The 16,436-nt window shown below is 38.9% G+C and overlaps 1 protein-coding gene across 12 annotated transcripts in view; it reads right to left on the bottom strand.

Annotated features, from left to right (window-relative positions):
• Positions 1-16,436, bottom strand: part of BCAS3 (BCAS3 microtubule associated cell migration factor) — a 292,321-nt gene that overhangs the window by 249,470 nt on the left and 26,415 nt on the right. For all 12 annotated transcript variants that reach the window (XM_079325188.1, XM_079325189.1, XM_079325191.1 and 9 more), the window contains exons 8-9: positions 8,995-9,102; positions 6,433-6,509 (exon numbers count right to left, since the gene is read on the bottom strand). In XM_079325188.1, the coding sequence (XP_079181314.1) occupies positions 6,433-6,509; positions 8,995-9,102 (185 nt within the window). The remainder of the gene's footprint in view (positions 1-6,432; positions 6,510-8,994; positions 9,103-16,436) is intronic.

Raw genomic sequence — 16,436 nt, 5'->3', positions numbered from 1 at the left:
TGATCTTAGAACCAGCTTAGCTGGGTCTATGTCCCACAAAAATACAGGTGAAAACCTACAGGAAACTACTTCATAACTTTTGAGTACAGAGCTAAATGAGTAACTTCAAAGTTGAGGAAAAATTGCATTTTCAATATCAGAACCAAAGTCCAAATTTTTCTGCTAATTTTATCAAGTTTCTACATCCAAAAATTCCAACTGGTGCTGCCCTAAGGAAAGTGAGGAATAAGAAATGGGCTCCAGGATCCCTCTGAAAAGGGATTTGGCTAAGGAGACCTTGGGACCTCATCCTGAGCCTTGGGTTCCCAGTTCCAAGATGTAAATATTATCTACAGCCCCACAGTAATTCTTCAGTAAATTCTTCACTTTCTTCATTTTTTCTAAAGATTTAAAGGAAGTATAGGAATTCAATATTCTTTCTAGAAATATCTGATGTTAACAGTCAGAACTTGTCTAAGCTAAGTCAGGGCTTATTTTCAGTTTGCAGAATTCCTTAATCAGAGAATAATTTTATTTCTTTTTCAAACCTCACTACAACACAGTGAACTGACATCTGATAAACTACTGCAAATTAATACATTAATTAATACAGCTGAGGGAATGAAAAAGCCAAATCAAAATCACCTAACCTTGATTTTTCCTTCAAACACAACCCATCATTTTTATCTTAAGACACTACTGGTTGATTTTTAATTTCACAGCACATTATAAGAACTTTATTCCCTACAACAATATTTATAGTCCAGAAAAAAAAAATAATCTGGTTTTGGTATTTTCCAGACTTTCATCCCCTCTATCTTGACGTTGTTCTTAGTTTTTAATGAAAACCATTTTAAGTTCTTTTCTGTCTTGTTTCAGTCTTTTTTCCCTATCAGTTTAATAGGAAAACTTTCTTTTTCCATCATTTTCACTGCTTTGTTTCCCCCAATTCCCTCCAGTTTCCTTTACAGTGATACAGACTCCTCCTTTTTAATAACTGATTTCAATTTCCTGTTTCCTAGGAGGGAATTTTAATGGATATGTCACACCTTGTACCTGTGAGGAATCCAGAGGAGTTTTATTTCAAGCTGTGGGGATGGGCAGTTATTAATACAAAAAGCCTTTTAGGATTTGCCTCTAATCCCAAAATAAGGCAGGAATGGCATCTTTGGGTCACAGGGAATTGCCATGAAGGCAGAGATTCCAGGCTCACCTCTCTCTCCTAAGGAAACCTTCCTGATTTCTGGAGAAACAGCATTTTCTGTTCAGAGCCTGCTTGGTTCATTAAAGATGACATGTGTCAGCTGAAGTGTCCAGTGCTTTCAAACACAGTTTTCTAAACAAATTCCAAAAGAAGTAACTAATTTCAACTGAAATTCTTTGCCTTTAATCATTCAAAGGACTTGCTGGATTATCACTTCAAAAATCAGTGAAGCAGGGCCATTGTGTATTTTTAAATAAATAACTCCAAGAAGCCACTGAAGTGATGCTACTTCTCTAATAATCAATCTGCAATTCTCTGCTGGGTCTTACAAAACACAGAAATGGAATTACAAAACTCCATCCTTAAGTTTTGCAGTGCAGAGCAGCCAGAAAGCAGATCCATGACAGACAGCACAGAGAGGGAATATGCAATAAATAATGGCTAGGGTGATACTTTTGTAGCAAAAACTTTGTTTATTCCAAGGGAAACAAATCATATAAGTTGTTTTATCTAATAGTTTTTTTGTTTGGTTGTTTTGATTTTTTTTAGTTTTTTTAGCAGACTAATTTTTTTGTTGTTTATAAACTGTATAAAGCAATATTGTTTATAAATTCCTCTGGGTTCCTTCTAGATGAAAGGCCCTGTGTAAATGTTATTCCTCTCACACTGTCACATACTTTCCAAAACTCTTCCATTGTTCTTGTACTTCCTTCTGTTTAAGTATCACCCATAAAATGGAGCAAAAGAGCAAAGGAGCAGGATGGACCCACTGAGAAATGAGGTTTGTCACTCAGGGCCTTTTTTTTTTTTAATTTATTATTATTGAATTATTATCATTATTATTATTATTACTATAGAGATTTCCTTCCCTGTCCACCCTACCATGGCAGTTTGAAGCATCTGCACTTTGATGGTTCCAGTGGGTCCCTTGCAACTCAGGAATTCCATGATTTTATGATTTTACTCCACAGGTCCAAGCACAATCCCAGAGCTTTTACTAAAAATATCAGTGGCCTTTCATGTTCATTAGGCCTGGCTGTTTAATTTAGCACCAATTTGATTGATTTCAGGGCAATGTTTAATCTCAGGTTTACTTTTTTTTTTTTTTTTTTTTTTTTTTTGTTCAGACTTGGACACTGACAAATAATAAAAGTTGCCACTGAGGTTGTTGTTTCTGTGCAGGACAATGTCAGATGGCTTTGTTTGCCCTTTAACATTAAAGATTTGGGTGCTTTAGATAAAAATAACATATAGAAACAAAGAGCATTTCCTGTTTTACATCTAATTTGTAAAACTGTCAGAGCCAGGAGATATGACAGACAGACATCTTGGGGACTGAGGCTCTGTTGTGGCTTTATGCAGCTTTTCTGTTGTATTTACATTTTCCTGCAGTGGAGCAAAACCTCCTGCAAGTACCAAAGTCATTTGTTCCCATAAGTCCACCATGTTGCCCTAAAGACCAATCCTGAAAGTATTTCAGCATTATCCTGGAGTGGTGAGACACTGATTCCCACAGCCAGGAAAAAAAACACTCTTATAAATAACACTGTTAAAATAAATAAAAAAAAAACAAAATTAAATCAGCATTTCTGAGGGAAAAACACCATGAAGGGGTAGGTGCTCATACAGATGTGGGTGTGTAAAAATTAAAAGTGCTCCCAGCAATCCACAGGGACATACTTGGCTCTTCTTCACTGATCAAGAAAATCCTGTGACTCAGGAGCTCCCTCCCCACCTGCCCCCAGGACTGAGCTGATCCCCCACAGGCACAGGAATCCTGTCAATGATTATCCTGTGTGGGATAACCAGAAATGCCCACAGCTGAGAGGGAAACACACACAACTTCTTGAAGAATGTGACTCTTCAGGCATTAAACCTTTTCATAAGACACCCAGTGTGTTTTTAATTCAAAGTCAAGAGCTCAGACTGCTCCTGTGAGCCTGGCAGGGAAAGGAATTCCAACAGAAGTGTCCAAAAAAGCCTCCAAGATTTCCTGACCAGCCCTGTGACAAACTGAAACCACCAAATTATTCCTTGTGTGTGAATGTGAGAGCAAAGAGCAATCCCAAATCCAAACTGCAGATCAGAGCATCCAACACCATTTGGTTTGGGGGTTTTATTTATTTGAAAAAGTGCAGGGAATTTAAAATCCACTGACTGATTTTTGGCTTGTGGTGAGGAGAGCCTTTTGAGACTTTCTATACAATAAACTACTCTGACTAAAATCTGCAAAATTACCTCTCAGGGCTCTACAGAACAGCATCAATAGAAATGTGGTGCCAGCTAATGGCTGCAATAAGTGTCTCCATCCCTGGGGAATCAGGGATGGAGAATATATCAATATGAGGAGTGGAAGGGCCAGGGAAGCTGAGCAGACCCTTGTTATCACAGGACACAGGGATGATGCCACATGCATGATGTGATCTGGGAGCATCTTTACTCAGGGCCCAGGGGGTGGCCAGGATATTCTTTATGGAGAAGGAAAGTATCCATCAGGCCATATTCATAATCATCAGTGCTGCACTAAGTAAGCAGTTTTGGGGTGAGGAGCACTGATGGAATAGAAATCAATGGAATTCAGCTTTTCTGCAGCTTTTGTTTAGAGTAAAGTAGGGGGGAAAAAAGCCTGAGCATCACTTTGGTTTCCATGCATCACTTTGGTTTCTGACCCTTCAGGCACGTGCAGAAAAGGCTCTGAAGGAAATCTGAAGTCAACCACAATAAAACTCTGAGCTATTTAAGAATCTCTTTAAAACCCTGACACTCACAACCAATAAAGGAAATACATTATTAACATAATCATCAAATGATTTTTTTTTTTATTTTTTTTTTTTTTTAGTTTGGCCACATGAGCACCTAAAGCAGTGCAGGACGTGAAATTCCTGCTGGGCTTTCTCCTCCTCTTGGTGTCTTTTCTCAGGGAAAAGGAGCTGGCTCCAAGCACAAGGAGAGCAGTGATGGATGGGACTGACTGCCATGAGACTGATGTTCTGCCTTCTTCCAGCAGACATTTAAAAATCAGAACACCCCACAGGGTAGATTAGGGGATATCCTGCTCATTTTTCTGCAATAGTTACAGCATGTTTTCCCTCCATATTTAAGCACCTGTCTTAAATTCCTTCTCCCAGTCTGGAGCACCTGTACACTGAGGTTTTGTTACAAAAGGCACAAATAAAAGGTGCTGGCTCCCTGCCATCCAAGGCAAATCAGCACATTTCCATGTGATCCCATGCAGGGGAAAACAAAGGTTGGTTCTATGTCAAATTTGCTCAGGAAAAATCAGGAAATGCAGGAGTTAAAATATTCCAACAGCAGCACGAACTTGACCACCTACATCCTGAATATTTTATGGTATATTTATTGTAACAATATATTAAGCTACACATCCAACCACAAAAACAAAAACAGAAAGACAAAATACTCCTCATGTGCATGGCAGCTGCATTAGCATTTCTGAGGAACTTCAGAATTCCTGATGCTGCTTTTAATTGGCCATTCTGCATTTCATTCCTATGTATAAATAAAACAGATCAGAGCTTCTGCTTCATGTTTGTGCTGTCTCAGTGAGGTTCTAAGGCTCCCACACCACTGATGATGGGATGGAAAATGCGATTTCCACACCATCACCAAATCTTGGAAAAAAAATAAAAATTATCTTTTCCCTAAGAGTAACAGAGAACCCTTCCAAGAGTCAGTGATCCTCAGGAATATTTCTGACTCTGTGCCCTCCCTTCTGACCAAAACCAGCCAGAGAATCTTTCTCATGCTGCCAAATTCTCTGGGCAGGCAGTGACATCCTCACAGCAGAGGTGCACCAGCATCAGCCTGGACAGGACACAGGCTGCCCCAACAGTGCAAACAAAAAGGACTCTTAGACCTTTTCCTGAGCTTCCTTTTCAAGGATTTCTAATTTTTTAATTGATATTGGCACTGTCCTTTAATGATTTTTTTTTTTTTTAAGGCAGCAGTGGCCAGTTGGCTGCCTCCCAGAAATCCCTGCAGCTAATGAGGGAATTCATTTCCATCCCATTTCAAACACAGCAGAGGAATTTAAGCCTTTCAAGAGACACTCTCAGGTGGAGGAGATTTCAGCACAGACAAAAGCTCTGCTGCAGTCCCAACGTGCCAGGGCACAGCACCTGCCTGGGAGCAGGATCCAGGGAATGGCTGAGATCCCAAAAACCCCAAAATCCTGGGATAAAACACAGCTCTGCCCACTCACACCACTCCCAGCTCTGGTGGTTGGGGCATCCCAATGCCCCAAAAATTATTGTCCTCAATTAAACCAAAGGAAAGCTTCAGAAAATCTTGAGTTTCTCATATTAAAATGCAGCACGGCTGGAGAAATGCATCAGCATTAGTGACACTTAAGGAATTTTTGATAAAAGTAATTTGCTCATTATCTCCTAAAGTTTTAATTTCTCTTCTTTACATTCCACAGTTGTTCCACAAAACACACAACAAATCAAAGTTTTGGTTAAGAATAGAGCAATACACATTTAACTGAGGGGTTTTCTTTACTTTTGGTCAAAAAAAAGCAAAGCTTGTACCCTAATTCTTTTTGATGAAATAAAAGGGAGTGATGAATAGGACACAAAAAAGTCCTTTCCCATTTGGATCTTGTCACTGAATCTCAGCAGATTCTCACATCCATGGATAGGAAGAAACTGACACCTATTGGCAACTTTAATATTACTGCAGGAAGCTGCTTCCCCTCAAAATATGACAAGAAACAGCTTCTCCTGAGGAGATCTTTCTATAAATACAAAGATAATATAAAATAAAAAGTTTAAACTTTTCTAATTGTGACTGCAAACATCCAGAAAAAAGCAGACTCTTTTTAATAATAAAACTCTGACCTTTCCAAAATAAATTATGAACTGTAAACACACATGAAAAAGCAAAATGTGCCTAAGGAAGAACCAAAACATAACAGTTAGATCACTGCTGTGATAACCTGGGACTTCCATCTGAAGCTTTTACAGATATTTGTGCAAAATGAACAAAAGAATTGTTCAGCTACTGATGGAGGGCACTGTGGGTGCCCTTAATTATTATTACAGCAATAATAAATAGAGAAAAAAATTAAATATTCAAAGAGTAGCATTTGGGTTTGGGCTGGTTTTTTTAAGCGAGTTTTCCTGAAGCTCCAAATGATCTACAGAGACTTGCTTTGAGGATTGAGAAATAAAGAAACAAACAAAAAAAAAAAGTGTTCTGTCCACCCCTGAGCCCAAAATTGTACATACTGGTAACAAAGAATTTTTTGGTGAAAGTGCAGCTGTCGAAGGCGGCGATTTTCTCCTGCAGAACCACAACCAGGATCCTGAAAACACAGAAATGGAACAGCCACTTCAGACATTATATTATTGCTTTAAAGATTCAATATCCAAATGTAATTATTTCAAAAGCATCAATATCAACTCTGCAGTGATGAAGTGGCAGGTTAGCAATGCCTGGCAGTTATTGAGGGTTCTCTCTCCTCCCAGCCACTCCAGGAGTGCAGGGTCTGATCCACAGCACATTTGTGACAGAGTTCCTGCAGCCACAGCTCCATTAAAAAGCAAGAATGGAGCTGCAAAGACCCTGAATTACTCTCACTGACTCAAACAACAATCAGCTAAATGTGAAATAAATGTATTAAAACATTTTGTTTATTAAAAGCAGTTAGGAGTGTGATACCAAGAATATCAGCACACAAATAGAGCTGAGAGAAGCAGAATTTGGGTCAATTAGCAAATTAAAGATGTATGTTTATGTGTTTGCCTATACATCACAAATTTCTATTGTAAAGACCAAAACTCAGAGGGTAACCATGCAGGAAACACAGTGCTGCCCCAAAAAACAGAGCCCAGAGATGCAAATGTGGAACCAGAACAGGATCTTGGAATTTTTAGAACCAGGGAATACTTTCTCCCTGATGACACTGATGACTTTCCAAAATCAAATTTTAAAAAGCTTGACATGAAAGAAGAACCTGGGAAACCAACACATAAAACCTACATTTAGCAATATGACACAATTAATAATCTGTTATGCCCTCATTAGGCAGACTGTGAGAAAATATTTTTTAATTAGCTGTCAATATAGAGCATTACTAAATATTATTTTAATAGTTTTAATTGTAAAGATACAACGTGGAAAAAAATGAATCACATCTCTCACTGACTAAAACAAACTTAATGCTCCATGTGAACATTGTGATTGTGAGTTACAGCCTGGAACAGTCACCTTTCAAAAGGGGATGAATCACCTCAGTCTCAACTCATACCCTGGGGGAAAGGGTGATGATTATCCCCCAGCAGTGTGAAATCAGCCTTTAACCCTTTTTCCATATTTTTATCTGTTTTGCCACAAGAACATTTCCTCTTACCCCATGAGAGCTCAATACTTGTGAAGGACTAGACTGAAATCAAAATATACACCATCCCCTCCTGCCTGCTGATGTTTTCAGATATATAAAGAACATAAAATAGTTTTGGACATATTAGTAGTTTTAGTAAAATGACATCTTCAAATTGCTGAAACTTCAGGAGAGAAAAAGAAGTTAGAATTTATCAATTCTAACTTTTCCTACATTTCCTAAGATAAAGGAAACTAATGAATAATGGGAAGGCTTTGACTGCAGGTGGAAATGTAATGTGTATTATTGAAACCTATGGATATTTGATGGGAATATATCCCAGTCCTGGAGATTTTTGTTTTCTCCTCCTTGAAGACACTCTGTCTTTCTACAGAAAGGAACCCCCCAGATGAACATTTCCAGAGGATTTATTGATCTATTTATTTTTAGCAGTTTACACTTAGTTGCACAAGTTTGATGCACACTCATCTACTTCTCATCTGCAACAAAACCAGGAACAAAACCCAACTAATTCTGAGTTTTCCAATGATGTGTGCTGTTATTTACTGAAGGACCATCCATTCTGGCATGGCAGTATGGATTCCCAAAGAAATGCAATAATTTCTCCATGCAGGGCTCTACCTTTACCCCAGGAATTGGATTGCACCACTTCCCCAGGGCACCTGAGGCCACAGTGACTCATGGCAGCAATGGGAGGGTGAAAGGAGCAGAACATCAGCAGGGCTTGGACCAAAGTCACCACTCCAAATTCTCCCACCAGGAGTGCCAAGGGATCAGCAGGATCCTCACACTGGGATTTCTCTCCTGCCCTAAAAAGATGCAGCAAACTACAAAGCAAACCACAAAACTCCACTCTTGTGTGTCTGGGAGAAATGGGCATTTCACATGAACTCAGCAAAACCTGATTCCATGCACACAACAGCTGCTGTTCTGTTGGAACTCTGAGATCTCAGCCTCCTGAGCCATTTTCTCTCCATCCCATGGAGATGCTGCTTTTTTATTTGACTCACTGCAACGTTATTCCCTGCAAACCACAGAGTGCACACCAGGAATGTTTGGGATGTGCACAGAGGCAAAATCTGACAGACCAACACAAAGAGAGACATAAACTCCTTAGAGCTCTGTGCTGTTTAAACTCCCTGTGATCCCATTTCCCCAGCTGTAGGTGGATCATCGAGGATTGCAGAGATTCCTGCTCACCCTTTAGCACAACTAAAAGAAGCTTAAATGATTTTTTTGGTTTGAGCTTCTTAAACCAAAGCCATGGATGGGGGGGAGCACATTGATGTATTCTAACTGAAACACTCCTTAAGAAATGGAGAACCAGAGCTGTGTTTACAGGAGAGTAAAAAAGGGGAAATCAGGGAGATCTTACAGCAGAAATTGTATTTATTACCAAAATATGGCATGTCCTAATATGCAAGGAATGCAGAGTGAGCACCCTTACCTTTTATTGCAGTGGAGGTCATAAATAGGAGTTTTGAACTGGATGGACTTGACCATCTCTCCTGTTCTCAGGGAATACAGATCCACACAGCAGTAGGGTGGGCTGGTGCTAAAAGGAATAAAAGAAAAAAAATTAATAGAAATCAGGGTATTTTAAAAACTGGGGTTTAATTCTTTCAGCCTCCTTATGTTGCTTAGCACGCTAAAGGAAAAGTCACAGAACCACAGAATTATTAAGGTTGGAAAAGACCTCCAAGAACATCAAGTCCTGGACTCAGAATTCCACCAATCCCAGCAGAATCCTGAAGAACAAAGGGTGAAGAGAAACCTTCTGCATTAAGAAGGAAAACTGAATTATGATCTCCACGATGACCATCAACCTGTACTGTGCAATATTATCAACCACTTGGTTCCTTTTACCACCAGCAAGATTTTGATAGTTTTAAACCACATCCTAGTACAAAATCACTCCTCAGAGCAATTCTCCTACAGGGAGGACTTTCCCCAGAGCAGCAGCTGAGCTCCTGACCTGGGCTGATGGAGACACCTCAGCCAGAATTTACATTACATCCCTGATGGACTTTTGTTTGAACAGCGCAGATCTTTCCAACTGCTTGGTGTCACTTTTATCATTTTCATATAAATAAAAGCTTTAAGGCCATTTCTTAATAAAAAAGCTGAGTGGGAAAAGTGCTGAGTGCTCGATAGGGCTGAGGAAGGCAGTGGTGGAAACCCTTTTAGGGGCTGAGCAGAGGCTTTGATGTGGCAGCTCTGCTCCACAACACCTTTCTCCCCCTCCAAGAACACATTAAAACCTTGGCTATTTCTAGGTCAAGGAATATGAAGGAGCACAAATTGCCAGCTGTGCAAACATCTCCTGAGCATTGCTAAAAGAGGGTGTTCCCCCCTGCCAGTATCTGTTTTATTTTACAGAGTTTTACACAATTCCTGCCCCAGCACTCGCTTGTCTCTCTTGGATCTGCTCAAGCTGCTCGAGAATTTTCTGGAAAGCTGGAGGAAAAATGCCAACTGTTTACCCCCAGTGCCTCAAGACAATAATATTATTTATACATTAATGTATAATATACAGGAATGTATAATATACAGTAAATGCACAGAAAGACTGTCAGGAAAATAATAGAAAACAATAACTTTTGACATTTTGCCCACTGAAATTTTTCCCAAAATATACATTTTTCTAGGCTAATAACTACAGGGTGCAATTTATTATTTTAAGCACTTCAAAGGCTCTTCAAAAACACCTTTAAACCAGTAAAACTCAAATCAGTTCTTTCACATTAAAGCTCATTGCTGCTCAAAAACACAGAAAGCCACTGCAAGATGTATGGACAAGCTTTTCAAAATTAAGTGATTTATTACCTCTAGCAAATTATAATATTGATAGAAGGGGAATTTCAGAACAGGAATCTCCAAAGTAGATATAGCTAAAATGATATCAACACACTTAATAGTGATTATTATTTCCACATCAGTGTGTTTGGAACAATTTTTCCAATTTATGGGTAATAATACTGTCATTCAAATGCATAATTATTATTATGGCCTTATTATTATGGTATCTTGGCTGATCATGGTAAAATCATTCTGCCAATGCTTTTGTCAAGCACACTGGGTAAAACCTTGTGCCAATAACTAAGGAATATCATGGAATCACAGAATTCCAGACTGGGCTGGGTGGGAAGGGACCTTAAAGCTCTTTCAGTTTACAGGGACACCTTCCACTATCCCAGATTGCTCCAAGCCTTGTCCCCTGGCCTGGAGTATTTTATATGGATAGGTCAGAAACACTCTGAAATTCTGTCACAAATAAAACTCTTGTGAATTAATCCCATAGATTATCAACAAATATTCATTATGTACCCTGTTCAAACAGCTTCAGAGAGATAACAACTTCTTTAAAGGTAATGGCCACAAATCCCCCAACAATTTTAAAAAGTGGCAATAATAGATGTATAAACACACTCAGGCCTTTGCATTTTGTTCTGTCTGAGTGCTGCAGTGCAGGGAGGGAGGGGAAGCAGCAGATGCCTCGTCCAGCTGGCACTTGGTGACATCTGTCCTTGTGCAGCACCTCCTCCCTGGTCCTGGCTCCCACCATGGCAAAAAAACTCTGTGCAAAATGTTTGCACAGAGACAAACACACCACTCAAACCCCTCGTGCTTTTTTAATGGAAAAAAAAAAAAATTAAAAGGAGGGAATCAACATGAGGTCAATTTTTCTGTGCCTTGAAGGTTTTGCTTTGCTGTCAATGGTTGATTTTTCCTCCTCTCTGCCACATGTTCACTCAAAGAGAGATGGACATCAGAGACAGGTTGGTCTCATGAATCCATAAAGAAAAAAAAAAGAGCTTGGAGGTGTAAAACTGAAATAAAACTTTTGCTGGGAGGGGTGCCCTGTATGAAAGGTTATTTACATGAGGATTTTCCAGTCAATTGTGGCCTTGAATAAAATCATCTTTGGCCAATATCACTGCACTTTATCCCAACTTCACAAAGTTCTTTTAAAGCCCAGCCTAAAGCACAAACTTATTTTTAGCAATTACTTCTGGTGCCTTTAAGAGACAAAAATATTAAAACTTATACTGAAATCCTATTCAAAATACCCAAGAGCTAACATAATATCTTACTAGGCACAGCTTTAACAACCTGTAGGATTTTAAAAAAATAGGATTTTTAAAAAATAGAATTTGCTGTAAATAAGTTGCTAAGAGCCTGAAATGGAATATAATTTCCAAACTTGTAGAGATAACAGGTGAGAGAAAAGTGACAGCAATTCCAATGAACTGGCTGTTCAAGGTACAACCAAAGGATTTGCACAGCAAAATAATCCATAAAGTGTTTTTTTTTTTAATCAAATCTACCAATAAGTTGCTGGGGAAAAGGGCTGTTTCCATGTGGGAATGAGGAGGATGCTGACAGTGACCCAGGTTTTTAATCTGCAGGGGTGGTTACAGTTCTCCTGTTCCACCTCTCTGGTGCTTCACAGAAGGGGAAAGGAGCAAAACAAAACCAGAGCACAGAGTTAATTAATTGAATATTGGAAAAATTCCTGCCTGAACCTTTAGACTGGAAAGTTGAAGCACGAGATTTGATTATGATCTTTGTAGCAATATTATGAACATGGTGAGACCACAAAGGCAATTCTGTTCTCCTCAAGGGCCCTGAAGAAGGTTTGCTCAGATTAACAGATTTCAATTCTGGAAGGATCATCTTCTCTTTCCAGACCATGTACAAAATGTCCCAGAAGCTCAAAGAAATTATTTTTTACCAAGCAACCTAATCTTGTCTGAAAAGACTTTGACCAACAATGAGTTCTCTATTTTTATGGTGAGTTGTTCCAACATTTTGATCCTTTTATTTTTATGAAATGATTTCTTAGTGCCTGACAGAATTGGTACATATTCTGCTTTTTGGCTTCTGTGTCTCTGTCAAGGACACAAAAAGGTTCATTGCCTTCAGTTATCTTTTGTCAGTAATCACCCAGAGCAATCCAGGCACCAAGAAAGTGAAAAAAAAAAAATTAAGCCTTAAGTTAGGTTTGTTTTCCAGGCCTAGCACTAAACTCCTCTAAGCTCCCTTCAGCAGGGCAATTCTCCCCTTCTCTCTTAGGGATGCACATCAGAATGAAAACTTAAAAAATAAAAATAAATTCAATTCTTATTAAACCCACTGCAGAAAGAGCTTTTATTAGAACTTTGATCATTTAAATGCTCTCTGCATCCCATCTTTTCACAAGAAAAACTTGAAAACTCCACTCTGTAAATAATTTTCTAATTCATGGTACTTAACAGATTCATTCAAAAATCCAGAAAAGCAGCACAAAATTTCTCAGAAAGTGACACTTCCACCAAAATGTGTGTGCAGCACTGAATTACAAAGCAGCAGAGACATTTTAAGTGCACCACAAATTGCAAAAAGCATGGAAACACTTATTCCTAAATAAGAAAAACCTGTACCAACCTTAGACACATGTTACTAAATCAAATCCTTTAAATACAAGGGAGGGAGTTATTTGATACAGCACTAAAATAATTGTGTTAAACACCAGGAGATACAAACTTCACTGTTGCATCTTCCTCAAATATTTTGATTAAGTCTATCAGCCCAGGAAAAAAGTTCACCTTTATTCTTGTATTTCATCATCTTCACTGAAAATATTTTTATTATTTGTCCATGACACAAGAAGTCACCAACTCTGCAGAAATCATTTTGTAACAGGTAAAATGAGTCAGGTTTCAGGCTCAGGAATTTACCTTTTATTTTTTTTTATCATAATGAGTAATTGGTTTCTGTCTCCTGAATAATTCTGGCCATGGTCTGTAAGAGAACCTGAGGCTGCACAGAGACTTTTCCAGCTGAGAACTTTCCACAACCATTAATCCATTGCTGGTCCACAAAACCAACAATTCCTTCATTGCCCATGTGTAGCTGAGGTGTCAGACATTGACTGGAGGGGGGAAATTCAACACTGGCTTTGTGCAAATATTGATTATTCCAACATTCTGATCCTTTTATTTTTATGAAATGACTTGTTAGTGCCTGACAGAATTGATACACATTCTGCTTTTTGGCTTCTGAGTTTCTGTCAAGGACACAAAAAGGCTCATTGCCTCCAGATATTTTTTGTCAGCAATCACCCAGAGCAATCCACATACTACAAGAGAAAAGCAGAAGGGGAATCCTTAAAAATATCAGAATACTTAAAAATCCTTAAAAACACCAGAATAACAACCTCCAAATTCCTTCTTTTGGCAGCTCTTCCCACATCCAGCAGCACAATACACGCTGTGCTCTCTGCTATCCCCCCTCTCATCATCAGAAGATTCTCTGCAGGTTTGAGGAGGTTTTATTTGGTTTATTTTTACATTTTGGGATGCACAAAGCTGACCAGAGCCACTCACTGGGTGTCCCAGCATGTGGCACTCCTGCTGCTGGGGTGTAAAACAGCACAAGCTGCCTTTTCCCCTGTGCAGGGGGACTGAGTGTGACACAATTTCCACTTCACTGAGATGTGCCACATGCTCCCAAACAGAGCTGTCCCATCACATTCCCACTCAGTTAATAGGGGAAGATTAGCAGCATCCCTGCAGATCTGTGCTCATCACTGAGGGGAAAGTACTTGAAGAGCAGGATCATTTTTTTCTGGTATATTCTGGACTAGATTTTGCATTTTGTGTAGCTAAACACACAATTGATGGACCTGCACTGGCTGTTTTTGATCACTCTATGAGAGTGCACAAAACTGGAGACATTTCTGTAAATCTTCATGAATATGAGTAAAGATTAAGTTCTGACAGAACACAATTGCATTTATCATACCTCTATCAACAACTAATATTTTTGTGATCAGCTGATTAAGCCACAATCTGATGTGTTTCCCACAAAAAAATACAAAATTAAAGAGTTGTCTTGCCTTTTCCTGCAGTCAAATGAAGCAGAACATACCACTGAAATAAATGCACATAATTTATATTGCAGTAAGAGCCACGAGATCATCCAGGATGGACCAAAATCAAAAATGAATCAATTTTTGCACATTGAGAGACAACCACGTGTCACAGCTTAAGAGGAAAAGATCACATTTCTGGGAGCACAACTCTGAGGGCAAATTGATGCTGAAACACCTCAGCTCCAGCCAAATTTCACCAGAACCCAAACTGAGCATTGTGTGGAGTCACTTACAGCCTCAGCTAGAACCAGATTTTTAAAAGTGCCAGCATTTCAAACACTCCATAGCAATATCAGAGCTTTTTTGTTTATTCTGAGGCATTTTACTGACAGCACTTTTGATTTACGGTGTACCAGGAGACAGCACAGCTAACACAGATGGCAGCTGACTATTTAAGCATATACATAATTATATATATACAATATATATATACACAATTATTGTAGATATTTAAGGCTCTTTCCTCTGCAACCTGTGTGCATTAGAAGCCTCAACCTCATGTGTGCCTCAACAACCAACACTGGAGAAGCTTTACCTGCTACAATCACTGCAAATGACCAAACATTTCATCCTGTTGGTTCTTGTAACCCATTTCTTTAGATTCCAGGTTGGTTTTTTTTCCCCTTTCTGTGCTCTCCCCTGGTGATTCATGAGCCTCACAGGCACCTTCTCCCCTCTGATGCCATCAGCACCAACAAAGGGCAGGTTAAGGCAGCAGCTCCCAGAGCCACTCTGGGGCTCCAGCACTGAGCACAGAGCCTTGCACCAACCTGCCCAAACACAAATTCTTTTGCCCTTGGTGTCATTAATGCTGTAAGAAACCAGAGGGGTTGTGCAACACTTCATCACCTGGGTATTAAGCAGCCTGTGCCTGCAGTCGTGTGATGGAGATGATTTGAAGATGTCTGTCAGCTGCACAGGACTCTGCTAAATCTTCATTGTTCAGATGCCACTTTATGGCTCAAATTACAATTTTTGAGGAGCTTGAAAACAATCCCGTTTCCAAGAAATAATTAGAGGGTTTTAGAGTGTGTGTGACTGAAGCTGAGCTCAGATCTTATGGTTAAAGTGCTCTGAACAGCAAAGCTGCTCTCAGGTTCTGGTCACATCAGGTAGGCCAGAATTTTCCCAAGTGCCCATTAATTACATGTTCTTAGGTATTTCTTACTCTGTTTTATGACTTGAATCACAATCCATGTTCTACAGATGTGCAGAGTTCTCACTGTAGCTGAACTCACCAAAAGCTGGGTTGAAATGATGCAATAATAGCTGAAAACAATTATTTGTGGAGCCCCACGTGCAGCAGAAGGAATATTCTGCTTTTTCTTAAATTGGCCTTAAAGTTGAAATCCTTCATAAATTGTTTAACATCAAAAATAAACTTGAGGATATTTTATATCCTTTTCCTCAATGAAGACAATGACACAGCCACCTCCTCTACTTTTCACTAAATTTGGAGGAATTTCCAAGTTGAAGGTGGCTGATATTCCCAGGAGGAATTAAAATTTTCTAAGGAAAAACACACAGGAACACAACACTCTCCCCAGAGAGTCACCCACCACAGCTGATGCTGAAATGGGAGATGCAGTTTTTCAAACTGTGCAGGCAAATCTGATTAAAACATTGGGTTATTTTATTATTGCCTCACTGCAAAATATTATCATTAAAATGGTTTATTAATAATTTGAATCACCAATAATTTAAAATATACGTTTGTGAGCAAACATCCAGAAATGTGTGAGGGGATATTCTAATACATTACCTAGTCAGAATTAAAAGAAAGAAGGCATTAAGCAAGACAATTTTTTAAGCACATGCCTTACAGCTTTTTCACAAAGCAGGAGCCTTCTAAATCTCCATTTGGAATTACTGAAGAAGCATTTACTGAAATTAACTGAAATTTGAAAATTTACAATTTAAAGATATTAAGATACATTCATTCTGTTGAAAAATACAGAACTAAAGAAAAATAA

Source organism: Erithacus rubecula (assembly GCF_903797595.1).
Source record: "Erithacus rubecula genome assembly, chromosome: 22".
In the NCBI taxonomy this organism is placed as follows: Eukaryota; Metazoa; Chordata; class Aves; order Passeriformes; family Muscicapidae; genus Erithacus; species Erithacus rubecula.
Note: the sequence above shows the minus strand (reverse complement) of the source record. Positions and strands in the feature narration are given on the sequence as shown.